The following is a 15,074-nucleotide window of genomic DNA, read 5'->3' on the forward strand; positions in this document are numbered from 1 at the left end:
TTTTTGTGATCTTTTAGACTAAAGAAGAGAGATTTTTTTTAAAAAACCACCTCTGACTTGATTCTAGTATTAGTTTTGGAATGTGGAACTGTTGTAAAATTATATCTATTCCAATACAATATAATTTGTAGGAATAGTGAAGTGTCTTTTTGCTTTAGCATTTTGCAAATTCCTCAGTTTTATACTTTGGAAGCTTTCAATAAATTCTTTGTTCCTGCTTTCCTTCTATTGTTTTTTTTTCTTTTTCCACTCTAATTATTTTTTAAAAAATTAAAAATACCTGGAAAAAAATCAAAATGGAATATTCATATTACATCAGCTTTTGAGTATGTTAATCAGATAAAGCGAAAAAATCATGTTTGAACCACAAAATAATGGATTTACTTACCTATCATATCTTCATAAACTGCGTAACTCAGTTCTGAAACAGATCCATATAATTTGGTTTAAAAGTCTTTAATTTACATAAGATTATTAGTTATAAAGTCTGTTAAGCACTAAAGTAAAAAGAAAATATGAAACTGTTTAAAATGGATCATGTCGTATTTCTGTTTATGAAAGTCTGTACAATGAAAACTTACACAACGAGCTATTTGCCACAACTCCATTACTACATGAATGAGCCTTAGATTTGTGGAGTTTTCCTCTTTCCATGGTATGTAATAGTTCCAAAACTGTTTTTGTATGTAAAAACAGGCTTGTACTAACCTGGAAAAAACAAATTTGGAGCAACCACTCATGTGTAATAAGGAGCTCTGATAAAATGTATGCAAACCAGAGGTTTTCATGTAGCATCAAATCCCTGAACCCGAGCAAGAAGTGAGCATATCTGGAACTCTAATTTCCCTGGGAAAAAGAATGGATAACCCAGTGGTAGATCAGTTATGCTGTATTCCGAGTTAAATCCATGGTTTATTTAAGATGGACTTGGAAACACTCCAACATAAAATTTAGAGAATTGCTGCTTCTTACAGAAGACATTTCTGACCTACTTCAAACAATACTTCTTAGTATTTTCATGCTTTCTATATTTCTACTCATTAGATGTGCCTAATGCAAAAAACCACAGGCATGCATTTTCCATTTGCTCCCAATTACTGAAATTCGGTACTTTGAAACTCAAATACTTTGGACACCTAATGAGAAGGAAGGACTCACTGGAGAAGAGCATAATGCTGGGAAAGATTGAGGGCAATAGAAGAAGGGGATGACAGAGAATGAGGTGGCTTGATGGAGGCATTGAAGCAGTAGACGAGAGCTTAAATGGGCTCCAGAAGATGGTAGAGGACAGGAAGACCTGGAGGAACATTGTCCATGGGGTCATGATGGGTTGGACATGACTTCGCAACTAACAACAACAACAATTGACACCTAAATTCTATATTAATCTCATTTTTCAATTGGTTTAGGTGTTTTTTAAACATCTTGCTCAAGAGCAGAAACAAGTGCAAAGAAAAAAAGCTCCAAGAATAAACAATTTTTCTTCTATCACAGATTATAGCACATTTTACATCATTGGATCCTAGTCTTATGATATAAATGCAGCCTTCGCCATATACAAAAGCTGAAAAAAGCACATAATATTGGTATCCGCTGAACTTGTATTATTTTAATACAGCCATAATCCATTTATTTATTGATAAAGTATGAATTATATTAATATGCCAATAAAGAGCTTACCAACATGTATAAGGTACGAGAAGTCTTTCACAATTATTTCTCCTCTTAATGTGCATTCTTGAATATCTGCTATCACCCATTCAGAATTCATATCCTTTCAGAAGGAAGGAAAATGGGGATGGGGTATAGACAGCTCTTACAACATTGTTCTACATTATTATCACTAGACACAATCAATGGCATTTTACAAAGCAACAAGAAGCAACAAGAAGAAAGTGAGGATGAGGGAACTAAGTGAAGAATGCATATCTGGTTCAATTTAGGTTTAGTTTCAGAAGGTCATTTAAAAATGATAGAAATGTGATTTTTACAATAGTAAGAGAAGGGTCATACTACTAGTGTGGAAGTAAACTTCAGACATGCGAAGACAGCAAAAAAGATGCCTGAGGGAAGTGGGCGGTAGGTAGGTAGGTAGGTAGATGAATAAATGTGTTCTCAAGAAATGAAGATACCTTTAAACATTTTAAAATAACAGAACTGAAAAGAAACAAAGGTCAAGCCTATACTGAAAAAAGACAAGATTACAATATTGCAACTATTTTCTATCAAATGATTTATTTACCTTTTGTTTAGTGTATATTACCACAGTGACTGAATCTTGTGTCTGGAACCAGTCATAACTGAAATAAATTGAGAAAATTGTAAATTTTTCTTTTAAAAAAATATGTGCCTCCACAGGGATTTTTCTTGATGTGTGATTTATTAAGTATTTACCGTATATACTCGAGTATAAGTCGACCCGAATATAAGCCGAGGCACCTAATTTTGCCACAAAAAACTGGGAAAACTTATTGACTCGAGTATAAGCCGAGTTTTTCAGCACATTTTTTGTGCTGAAAAAAACCCCCTCGGCTTATACTCAAGTGAGATTCCCTCTGAAAAAAAAAAAATGGTGTGGAGCTCCGGAGCTGGGCAACCGCTTCCCTGCTTCCGTGTTTCCTTTGCAACTTGTAAGCATGGGGGTAATCGGAAGCAGAAAAGTTCTTGCATGAGGATATATTGTTTTTTCTTTATTTAACTGTTTTTAGGGTCGGGGGAAAGACCCACCGTCATGTGAGAATGCTCAGACACGAAATCTATCCACCTGAAAATAAGTGTGTGTGGCGGGGGGGATTTCAACAGAGGGAAGACATATAGAGAAAGCAAAAGCGACGGAAGATCCTTCAGGGGAAACTGAGGGGAAGACTCACCCTTGGTCCAGATAAGCCCCCTTCCCTGCCCCTAAGGAAGCAGAGGCAGCCAGCAAGGGCAGGCAAGCCCCACTTCACGGACTCTGTCCGTCCTCGCTCCCACCCTGAAGGATCTTCCGTCGCTTTTGCCTTCTCCCTATGTCTTCCCTCTGTTAAAATCCCCCCCACACACACACACACACTTATTTTCAGGCGGATAGATTTCGTGTCTGAGCATTCTCACATGATGGTGGGACTTCCCCCCCTAAAAACTGTTAAATAAAGAAAAAACAATACATCCTCATGCAAGAACTTTTCTGCTTCCGATTACCCCCATGCTTACAAGTTACAAAGGAAACACGGAAGTAGGGAAGCGGCTGCCCAGCTCCGGAGCTCCACACTATTTTTTTTTCAGTGGGAATCTGACTCGAGTATAAGCTGAGGGGGTTTTTTTCAGCACAAAAAATGTGCTGAAAAACTCAGCTTATACTCGAGTATATACGGTAATTGTCAGGAATAATCATAGGAATAATCTTAGGCCTCCTTAAACTGAAGGAAAACATCACAAGAATTCTGATAAACAAATAAGATATTGAGACTTCTATTCTATCTTACCATCCATTTATAGAAATATAAATAAATTGATATCAACAATCACTTAAACATAAAACTTCCAGTCTCGTATTCTTATTTTGAACTACATTAGGTAATACACTGTAACAATACATCAATTGTTTATGGAAATTTTCCAAGAGAGCTATTTAAGTACTGTGAACTGCAACTGAGTTGTGAAAACAAATAATTTGGCTTGACCGCTATTTATATAAACAATGTTTAATTCAAAGTATGAATCCTGACCGTATAAAATGGCTTCCTAGGTTCCTATACCCCATTAAGTTTTATAGGTAGAGTGGAGAATTAATTCTCAACCAAATCAACATTATGTGATCTGTTCTGACCAACAGACCTGTCTTGATGACTCTGAACCAATAGAAATCTTTAACACTTTGTGTCAGAGAACTAAACTAAAAATGTTACTTGCATTAGAGTCAATCTACAAATTGTGAGACTTAACCCCCAGATGTGGACAGTGGCTTGAAACTGTCTATATTCAGTTGATTGTCTGAAACAACTAAGCAATACTGGCATCATTAAAGGTGTATGACAGAAAACCTTGAACGTACTACTATATCATAATTATACTGCAGCATCTGAAACAATGGACTACCATTGCTCAACATTTATACTTAGACTGATTTATCTTTTGGCTTTGACCAAAACTCTTCCAAACAACCCCAGATAGAAGAACCAAATATTTATCTATTCATTTTTCTGAAGCATACCCACAAGGCAGGAGAATGCTTCTGTGTAATGAGAATAATGCTTCTGAGCAAATGATAATAGATTTTTGCCATCCTGAGCTACCTACTCCAACATGAACATTCACAAGTCTAATTTAAAAAAAAAAATAATTATCCTTCCAAGGGACTTCATAATTATCAACTCCAAGAGACTTCACAGAAATATTCATGAAGCTTTCTTGACAAAATGCAAAATGGTTTCCTGATGCCTTGTTTTCTTCTGACCTCTTAATCTATTCTATAGCCCTGGGCAATCTCTCACCCAAGCACTAGCAGACCAGACTCTGAGAAAAAAGTTAGGTTAAAATGGGGGGAAATTAATCTCTACAATACTGGCTGATTTGTTCCAATTACTAAATAAATTATATAATATACTTCTAATGTATTTTTAATCAGTCCTTCCTTAAAATAAATAGAATTCCACTTAATGCTGAAATATGACAATACCTGGGAACTATTTCTTTGAAACAGTCATCCAAAACTTTTTTTTCTGGAAGTATACCTACAAAATATAAGAAGTACAGTAATATACAATGGTTAACATTATTCTAGCATTAAGAATTTATCAGACTAAATTACTCCTCGGGACAGCAGGAAAAACAATGGGGAGAATATATTCCTGATTTTCATGAACAATGGGGTTAGATGAAAAATACTATTAATTTTGTTATTTATCATTTTGTTGAAATAATCATAAAAACTGATGGAGATGGCTACTGGAAATAATTAAGAACTTCCATTTTCAAATTTGTTTGTTTAATATAAATATTTGATTACACAATCCTAGCATAAAAAGTGGGAGGGACACCTTACACTAAACTATTATTATTATTTAAATTTATTATGACCACCTGCTCCAAATGTCTTGGGTGGCCTTTTGGGTGGACACAGAAATGTCCAGAACTACAGAAATGAAGAAAATATTGGCTTGCAGGTCACTTTTTAAAAAGCCACATGAAATGGAAAAACCTTGCCATATAATTTCTTTTTATATCAGATGAATCGTGAGTATTTGCATATCACTTATGTTGTATGTTGTCATTTCAAATTGTAAATGAAACTTTCAATATGTACAGCAGATGCATATTCAGAAACATCAGAAGGAGTCATTAACAAGGTTGCTAAACAGTTCTCACTGAAGAACCCATAAAAGAACTTACGGATCCTTGAAAAGCAACTTGGACCATACAACAACACTTTTTTTGTGCTTGCACAAACTCTCCTGAGTAGAGGGGTAAAAAGAGCACTACCTCCAGTACATGCAAGGGAACACAGTACAAACCTCAATGCTGGGTAATGATTCTACGATAATCAGCTAAATATAATTTTCAAAACTTATTTCAACATCTTGGATTTCCTTACATAATCCTCTTTAGTCTGGCTTGACTTTAATAGTGGTGGAAAAAAACCCTTACATTGTCATGGTGCATTGGGGTTGGGTGCGTCAAATAAAGATTCACTCTTAGGTGTTTCCGAGTCTTAAAATTATGTTTGCATATTTTTCTTTTACTAAGATTATCATACCTAGATTGTAAAAACCCAAACAACCATAAATTGGCAGCAAAGATAAATTATCAAGCACTAATAAACGTGTTGTTGAATGTGTTGTTGAAACTGCTGGCTAAAGAAACAATCCTGGATAAGAAATAACAAAGCGGAAAAACAATTACAAAAAAATAAAAAATCATTTTTATCAACAGGATTGTGGGGAACTAGACAGCCTGTGATATATTATCATTTCAGTTGTGTCATAAATTCAGTTATTTACCTAAATAGATGAACAGAATTATCACGGGTGGGATATTTAGCTAAATAGATCAACAAATTACCACGTGTGGGCAAAAGAACAGTCGAAGCAGGAGCAATTTCTGACTTCTTGCTGGCTTCCCCACTGACTTTGCTTGTGGGAAGTTGGCAGGGAGAAAGTCAATGAGGAAGGGTTGCAAGTTGCTTGGCTAAGTCTTCCCTACCTATGGTCATCCCCAAGTCCCTCTGCACTTGTGTCATGCCAGCTACTCATACACCCCTATGCACCCTCCCTAATTCATGCCACTATCCTGCACATCATTCCTACGTGTACTTCACACGCCCTGCTCCATCTGCATTGTCCCTCCACACTTAACCCTTGCCACACTTCTCAGGCCCTCCCCTCGCACCCTCATGCACTGTCTCTAACCCTTACCTCTCCTCTTACACATCCTCTCATTCCCTTACCTACCAGGCAGTAGCCACTTACCTGCCTGCTGGCCTTGGATTTACAACTTCCTGCCAGCTTCCCCAATAATTTTGCCTGGGGGAAGCTGGCAGGGAGTGTCAGAAATCATAACTGGAAATAACAATCATGTGACTGTGGCTGACCAAAGCAGCACGGCATGTTGAAGTGGTCACAATTTTTCCAAATTTCAATCCAACAGAAGTAATGAGAGAATGGGAGTCTAGATTCTTCCTATAAAACCATTTGAGTGAACAAAACTGTTGCCCTATGATGCACCATTTCACCCAGTGGAAGATTACAAACAGACAAACCTACGTTTTAATTATTATATAGATGAAAGATAATAAAGGTAACCCTTTTCCTTGTGTTTGACATGTTATTAATATTAGTAGTATTATTTTTAACAAATTTTAATGGATTATTTTTACTGTAATGAAGTATTGTACATCATAAAAATGGACCACCTTCTATTAATAACTTCTTCATAACACCTCTGATACTAACATAAGCCATTTCCCCACTAGTAATTTACAAAGCATCGTACAGCTGCTGTTCTTGTCCTTGTTATTGTTATTTTGGCATAATGAAGCCTAAATGGGTCAGGAAGATGCTTTCAATTGTTAGTAGAAAACAACTGTAGAACACCTAGTTTCTGGTCTGGATCCTTGACACCATTTCTTTTTCTTTTGTTTCTAGAAGGACGCTAAAAGGAAAACTTCTTCCTTCCTCTTCCTCTCTAGAAAATGTGCAGTCCATAATCTAAGTCTGTGATTTAGCCCAGAATAAATCCGAACCTAAGTACAAATCCAAAATAAACGCATTTAGAAAATAGCCAAGGACACTACATAAAGCAATACAATTGCCATGTTGGTTGCAGAAAAAGGTACCAGCAACATCAAAATTATTGTTCATTCTTACTGAAGGAAAGAAAACAAAGTCTCCACACCACAGTAAAATAACAAAATATACCACAATACTGTACATCCTCATTCACAGTAAAAGATGCTTCTATTTATTAACCACTATAGCTTTTTTTCAATGTAGCATGACCTGCTTTATTCTTTATAGAAACTGAGGAATTTGATTAATTCTGGGATTCTAGTTTATTATAGTTTTTTTGATTTTGCAAAAGAATAGGAAAATAGTCAAAGAAAAATAGAAGAGACCAACAGGTCATCTGGTGATTTTAGCCATGCTAAAACAGGTTTAGAAATAAATTTGGTTACTTGGCAATCTCTGGAAACTAACTGGATATTTACAATATTATTGTATCAGATTAAAAATTTGCACTTCTGCCTCTCTCTGTATGATAATTACTGTAATACTAAAAGTATAGGATACTTCAAGCTGACAGTTATGCTGAATTATCAATTCACCGCTACATTAAACAAATCAATGTATTTCAGAGCTACTCCATCCACAAGACAGTCCCTTTGTCTAACGAGATGCAAAAATCAGATTATATATGGCCTCCCTTTTCATTACACATAATCCTCGATTTACAATCGGGCACTTAACAACCTTTCAAAATTATGACAAACACAGGAAAGGTTACCTATAACCCATCCTCAAAGTTACACCTCCCGTGATCGCATTTTGGACCATTGGCCCCTGTTCACACTTACAACCAGTTGCCAAGCATCCTTGTGATTGCCATTTGAAACTTCTCTGCTGGCTTCCCCAGAAAGTCAATGGGGAAGCTGGCAGGGAAGTTTTCAAACTGCTGTTGCCTGGTAAAGGATTTGTCTCCCCTCTGTGCATTGAGGGGAGAGGACACTTGCAGTGGGTTTGAGAAACAAAACCTGGATCATGAAGATCCAAGATTTTTTTTTTTTCACCAGTCCAGCGTGGGAGTTTCCACCCGCCTTCAATGCACAGAATGAAACTATAGCACTGGGTTTACAGAACGGAAGCCTGGATTTTCAGGATGCAAGCTTTTTGCTTCAGCCCAACACCTCCATGCACAGAAGAGAACTCCAATACTGGCCTGAAAAAAGACATTTGCATCCCGTATTATCCAAGTTTCTTTCCAAACTTTCTACAATTCAAAAACATCCAGGCTTCTAGACAGAAATGTTTCTGAATGGTAGAAAGACTAGTATATAGAGGGGAGGGAAACTCCTGTGGGGGGAGGTCCAAAGTTTCCTTTCTCCGGCCCAGTGTTGTTCTCTTCTGCACATGGAAGAAAGAGTGGTAGACCAGAGAAACAAAACTTGGGATCTGATTTTTGTTCCTCTGATTCAACGCAGCTCTTTTCTGTGCACAGAATCATCAAATTAAACTTTGATATGCATGTCTGCAGCCCTTCCCATGCTCAGGAATATAATTTAGAACACAGGCATGGTTTAACAAAGGATCTAAAACGTGCTTTGAATTTCCAGCCATTTATGATCTAATCCCCCAGTTAATGTAAAAGATATTTAAAATACCTCTGTAAAACAACTGCATGTTCTATGATAGACCAATATAAGCAAATAAAGTTAAACCTATTTAATAAACATTTTTTAAAATAAATTGAGATCACTTATTTCTTGTTTCTTTAAAAACGCTTATGCCTTAAACCAAATTTTGAATTTCTATCAAGATGAATATGTATCTTAGATAAAAGATATTTCTCTTGGGAAAGAATGAGTTTCTTGTAAAAGAAATCAATGTTAGGTATTAAATTGCCTAATTTAGAGAACATCTGTTTCCTCTTAGAAAAACATCTAAGTTCTTTGACATTCCAGAAAATGATTAAAATATGTCAAAAATACACTTTAAGCAGTTATTAGAATCATAGATCAAGGGCAAAAATAATTACTTATTACTTGTGATAAATGTTTAAAATAGCTGGAAATGAAGCATAAACAATCACAAAGGGAAAAAAAACTCTGAAAACTAAAAAAAGATTTTTCAAACCAAAGGAAAATACAATGAAAAAAAGGGAACTGAAAAAAACAAAAACAAAAAAATAATAAAAACTCTTCACCTACCCCAAGCCAAGGTGCCTATCTTCCTCTAGAAAAATACTAAATATTTCAATACTACCACTTATTTTCTTCAGTTGATTCTAAAACAATAAGCTTCTGTCCAATTTAATAAGCCACAGGAATCATTGGAAAAAGAAATTACTCCATTTTTGTTTTGTTGCTAAATGAATTTTACTGAATAACTTCTGCTTCTAAAACATTTGTGTAGGCAGTTATGAAAAAAAAAAATAATCTTTTTAAAATATTTCTTACCAAAGTTCCATTTGCTAAGAACCCACTTAGCAAGATATAAGCCATATATAAACCCATATTATAAGATCTCAAAAATATATAAACCCATATTATAAGATCTCAAAAATCTCACAAAATAGGATTGGGAGTTTATACTGAACAGAAACAGGTGTCTGTACAATAAGCACTTTTTATTTTATTGATTTATTTATCAAATTTATCAAACTGCCCATCTCACTTTCAATTTTTAGCTTATTTTCGTTCCTGCTTCCCTTTTAAAAAACAGACTTATATTTCTCCATAAATACAGTTACAAACTAATTTTGCTCAACATTATAAGGAATATTTAAAAATCATAAATTTCTATCAACTGGGCCCTGTAACATCCTGCTGAATGTCTTTCTTCTTTAAAACTGGTTCTCATTCCTTTATATATTTCAAGTTGAGTCATCCTTGTTTTGTGTGAATCAATAATGGGTTAGTGCTACCATTTTCTGACCTAAAATACCTCCTTCATCTCTGAAAAGCACTGTTTCACATAATGTAGTGAATTTTTTATAAATTCAGTTTTTTTCTAGAAGGCTATAGGTGTTTTTTTAGTTTACTTTATTGTCATTGCACCTCGTACAACAAAATCAAACACCATCTTCAGTGCACATCATGACTATGACCATGAAAATAAACACAAACACACATCCTTCACCCTCCACACATTAAATCTAAAACCTCTGACACCGCACCAACACTGCACTATACAGTAGAATTCAAAAGAGCTACTGCTCTGGGATAGAAGCTGTTTTTCAGCCTGTTTGTCCTTGTTTTTATTATTCTGTACTGTCTGCCAGATGGTAATAGTTCAAAAAAAGGGTTCCCAGGATGAGATGGATCTTTGAGAATGTTTTGAACTTTCTAAAGGCAGCAGGAGCTATAATGTTCTTCCAAAGAGGGGAGAGGGCAACTAATGATCTTCTGGGCAATGACGTTAACCCTCTGGGGTGCTTTCCAATCTGCCATTGTGCAATTGGCAAACCATACAGAGGTACAGTATGTTAAAATGCTCTCTGTGGTGCAGCGGTAGAAGGTCACCAGCAATTTTTAATTCAGTTGTTGTTTTCTGAGAAGTTTCAGATAGTATAATCTCTGCTGGGCCCTTTTGACCAGGGCTGCAATGTGGGCACCCCAGGTCAGGTCCTCTTTTAGGGTAACACCCAGAAACTTAAAACTGGCCACTTGCTCCACTCGGTCTCCATTGATAAGCAAGGGCTAGATGTCTGATCTGTTCCATAATTGATGGGAAAGTGCTTCTGAAGTGGAAAAGTCCCACCAAGTTTTCTCAGTCGCCTTTTCTACTCAGGAATAATTTCAAAGCTAAAGCTCTGTACTGTTCTTCAGTTTGCTCAAGAAACGGTTTTCCCTCAGGAGGGGGTGATCCTTGTTTTATCTTTTCAACTTCAGACCTACAATTTATCACCACAAAGCAGCATTGTAAATGAAGTGAAACAAAAAAGATTGTCTGCTTACAGATAAACTCTTAACTTGGGAATGATCTAGTACCAATCGATACCAAGCCAACCAGAAGTCCAAAAAAAGCTCAAATTAGAAGATTCTTCTACAGGTAGTCCTTAACTTACAACAGTTCGTTTAGTGAGTGTTCCAAGTTACAACCGACAAATGTGACTTATTACTGCTTTTCAGTTATAACCTTTGCAGCATCCCCGTGATCATGTGATCAAAATCCAGATGCTTGGCAACGGGTCCATATTTATGACCACCGCTGTGTCCTGTGGCCATGTGATCCCCTTTTGCAATCTTCTGACAAGCAAAGTCAATGGGGAAGCCACATTCACTTAGCAACTGGGTTACTAAGTTATCAACTGCAGTGATTCGCTTAACAGCTGTGGCAAAAACAGCCATAAAATGGGGCAAAACTCACTTAACAAATGTCTCACTTAACAACAGAAAATTTGGGCTCAATTGTGATTGTAAGTCAAGGACTACCTGTACAACGATGCAAAACTTTACCAAACAGAATCAACCACAATCTTACATTCGTAAATAAGCATGTTTCTATGTATTATCTTTCTCCATTTTTAGGAGAGGTGGAGTAGAAGAAAGCGTAAATAAACTCTGCTATATGATATTCAAGAAAGGTAGTATAAGAGTTGGAAGTAAAAACAAGGGAGAAAATCAAGAACAGAGCCATTGGAACAGACTTTCTGTAAAAAGGCCAAAAAAGAATTCATAATAGTACATTCTCATTCTCTCTTTTTTTAATAATGCTATTATTTTTAGACATGGCATAAACGGTAAGAAAGGGGGGTAAAATATAATAAAAACCTAATTGCCAAGGCAACGCATTTACTTCCTATGAAGCATGAGGCCTTTTTTCTCTCTCAAATTGTCTGATGCTTTTAAATGTACTTCAAGTCCCTTTTTGTTATTCATCGCCACACCTATGGAACATTGCGGCCCAGCTGGTAGAAAGGATTACAATAGTGAACTGGAGATAGATGGTATGATATTTCAGTAGGAAATCCAGTACAGTACAAGATTTTGCTACTCCATAGATGAATTTCCTTTTCTATATTGTACGCAAAAAAAAAATGCTGAATGTTTATCATACTTACCATTCAAGGTCCTGTTTTCTTCAGTTACAGGGAGACAAATTTCTGTAAAGTATGCAAAAAAATACTGTAGTGATCATAATAAAGAAAATCTCTTCCGATATGATACTATGTGCAAACATTCTGGGCAAAAAAAAAGTGCCAAAAGCTTTATTCAAGAAAAAATAACCAAGAGTTGAATAGCAACCACACAAAATATCAGCTCTAAGAAATGTGAGAACTAAACTGAAGAGAAAGCTACTTCCAACGACATGAAGATGCTTCCTTCACAACAACTGCAATCATTTTAAGTGCATGAAATGTGAGTAATGTTTGTGTCCGTAAAAAGTATACTAGTATTACACTCTTAGCACGTAGGGTGTCATTTAGTGAATGACAAACACACTTGGCATCTACTGGAGGATACAAAATCATGATAGCCAAACTGCACGAAAATTTCATTTACTCCATGGCTATGCCATTAGTTGGTATCTATGAAAGTGCTGAAACATTGGCTAAGATGATAGCTCATAGTTTGTCGCACTGTGGCAGTATCACAAGAAACATCAATAGGACAGAGGTACAAAAATGAGCCATGGAATGAGCCCCCTTTCAAAGAAGATGAAGTCAAAATATATGGACATTTCAACATATGGGGAATCGGTGGCTCTGAGGGGGGACTACAGCCATACAAAGACTTGTGTTATTTGAATTGTCTTCAAACAAATCAAAACTCCTCAAGGCTAATGCCACCAATTTAACTCTTTAATATCTCCTCCCAAAATATGCAAAACTAGAATCAAAATGTTCAACCATATCTACTCTGATGACGTCATTTTTCATAGTTCTTCCATCTCTTGAACAAAATGGAATGCAGTCTTTTATATCAACAGAGGGAGATGTAATGGGAAAAAGTGTCTAATGATTGTTTTTAAACTGCAGCTTTTTATACTTTCTATCACCAATAAATAAATAAAAATATGATTTAAAAAGTAAGAAAAACTAAAAAGCAGCCTTTTAAATTGGGTTGAATACACACTCTGCAAACCCCAGTAAAACCCATGACTGTCAGAAGCTGTGTACCCTCAACATAAAACACAGTGTTTAAAACACTGGTAAATTTTGACAACACTAGTGTGCAGCTGACTAGCGTGGAATGCACTATTATTCCTCCTAATGATAATACCAGCATCCAAAGACACAGATTTATGTGATTTGTTTATTTATCCTTAAAGCTACTGCACCACTCCAAACACAGCAAGAAGGCACAAGGGAAAGATTGCACAGAACTGCTTTGGAACAAGGACCGGATGCAGAGCAAAACAATTAAAGGGAAAAGCATCCACCAGCTGGGGGGAAAAATGAACAATAATCACTCACAACCCTAGGAATTGTCTAGGAAACCTAGTCCCTGAATCTTAATTTAATCGTGTAAAAGTTGGGCAAAACTGGCTTGTTTTATAAGCTGTTTGTGCTGTTGTTAATGTTTCCCAACACTCGATTATGATTCTGATGCAAATAAGTCATTATTCTGCTAGGTCAAATATCCATTCTACATTATCCAGACAGCGTAAACTGGACAGCAACAGCAAAATTCAGTGTTTGAGAGATTTCTCTAAATTGATTAGATAATCAGTTTTAAAGAAGACAAAGATGTCAACACAATGTTCACAGGATAAGTAGCATCAACTTCAAACACATGGGTTTCTTATTACTGAGTGGGGGGGGGGGAAACATTCATAATTTCACATCGGGACATTTAAAGATGCTATATAATTACGAAACATGAAATATCTCTAAGCCAGCAAAACCCTCTTCCATGACGTTCAAATGGTGCAGGTTAAACAGGTGTTCATACACATCTGCAGGGAGGAGTATTTCAGAACCATCCACTCTTCACAAAATCAGGGGTTAAGGAATTAATTGGAAGTCAACTGTTAGTAAAACATGACATTGGCAGCAACACACATGAATTTATGCCTCAGCTCTGTGAAACTGTAAAGGATTGCTCAGAAAGTTGGTTTTGATGCACAAAGCACCTTGGAAGCAAGTACTCATATGTTTGTCTTTTGTTTTTCTCTCTTTTGTTTTTCTTTGCTAACCTATAGCAACCGACTGAAGCAATGTAGCCACAACTCAGGTCTTTACTAGCAATAAGGTACTATGATGTGCTTCTGTAAAAGTCACATCACAGCTACTGCACAAAAAAGTCATAAATATGGAGACATGTTGGCTTTCCATATTCTCCCTAGAAATCATCAAGTCATAGCTTACACACACACACACACACACACACACACACTAATGTCATGTATAATATATTGTGTATAGATAAATTATGACTGAAGAAACTGATACTTTTCCAAAAGTTATGGTCATACTGCAGTATTTTATCTCTAACAATATCCATTATCCTTCTCCATTTTAAACAGCAAAAAAAAAAAATCTTTTAAAATCTCTGACATATTTAATTGCGCTTCTATTATTGTTTTTTCTGTTTTAAAATACATGTTAGATCAGGGGGTCTTCAAACTTGATAGTTTTAAGAGTTATGGACTTCAACTCCCAGAATTCCTCCTCCAGTCATATTAGCTAGGGAATTCTGGGAGTTGAAGTCTACAAGTCTTAAACTTGCCTAGTTTGAAGACCCTCGTGTTAGATTATCCATTATTATTTAGTTTTTTTCTCATTAAAAATGTAAATTTCCTAGTGGAATGCAAAATTAGCATACATTAATTGATCATCAGAAACAAATCAGATTACAAACATGAAATATTCTGAATAGCTTTCTTAGGAATATTAAAATATGAAATCAGCAAAATAGTAATACATTGCAGAAATTG

General features: G+C 35.8%; 1 protein-coding gene across 4 annotated transcripts in view; it reads right to left on the reverse strand.

The window, feature by feature from the left end:
- The window catches only part of CYB5R4 (cytochrome b5 reductase 4), a 39,343-nt gene that overhangs the window by 17,084 nt on the left and 7,185 nt on the right, over positions 1 to 15,074 (reverse strand). For all 4 annotated transcript variants that reach the window (XR_015739787.1, XR_003376520.2, XM_026726771.2 and 1 more), the window contains 5 exons: positions 12,256 to 12,297; positions 4,658 to 4,712; positions 2,243 to 2,300; positions 1,681 to 1,774; positions 389 to 421 (listed from right to left, as the gene is read on the reverse strand). Coding sequence is in view for 2 of the 4 variants with exons in the window: in XM_026726771.2 (XP_026582556.1) it covers positions 389 to 421; positions 1,681 to 1,774; positions 2,243 to 2,300; positions 4,658 to 4,712; positions 12,256 to 12,297 (282 nt within the window). In the remaining 2 variants the exon portion in view is untranslated. The remainder of the gene's footprint in view (positions 1 to 388; positions 422 to 1,680; positions 1,775 to 2,242; positions 2,301 to 4,657; positions 4,713 to 12,255; positions 12,298 to 15,074) is intronic.

Source organism: Pseudonaja textilis, chromosome 1 (assembly GCF_049901715.1).
Source record: "Pseudonaja textilis isolate UNSWEBS1 chromosome 1, rPseTex1.2, whole genome shotgun sequence".
NCBI classification, from domain to species: Eukaryota; Metazoa; Chordata; class Lepidosauria; order Squamata; family Elapidae; genus Pseudonaja; species Pseudonaja textilis.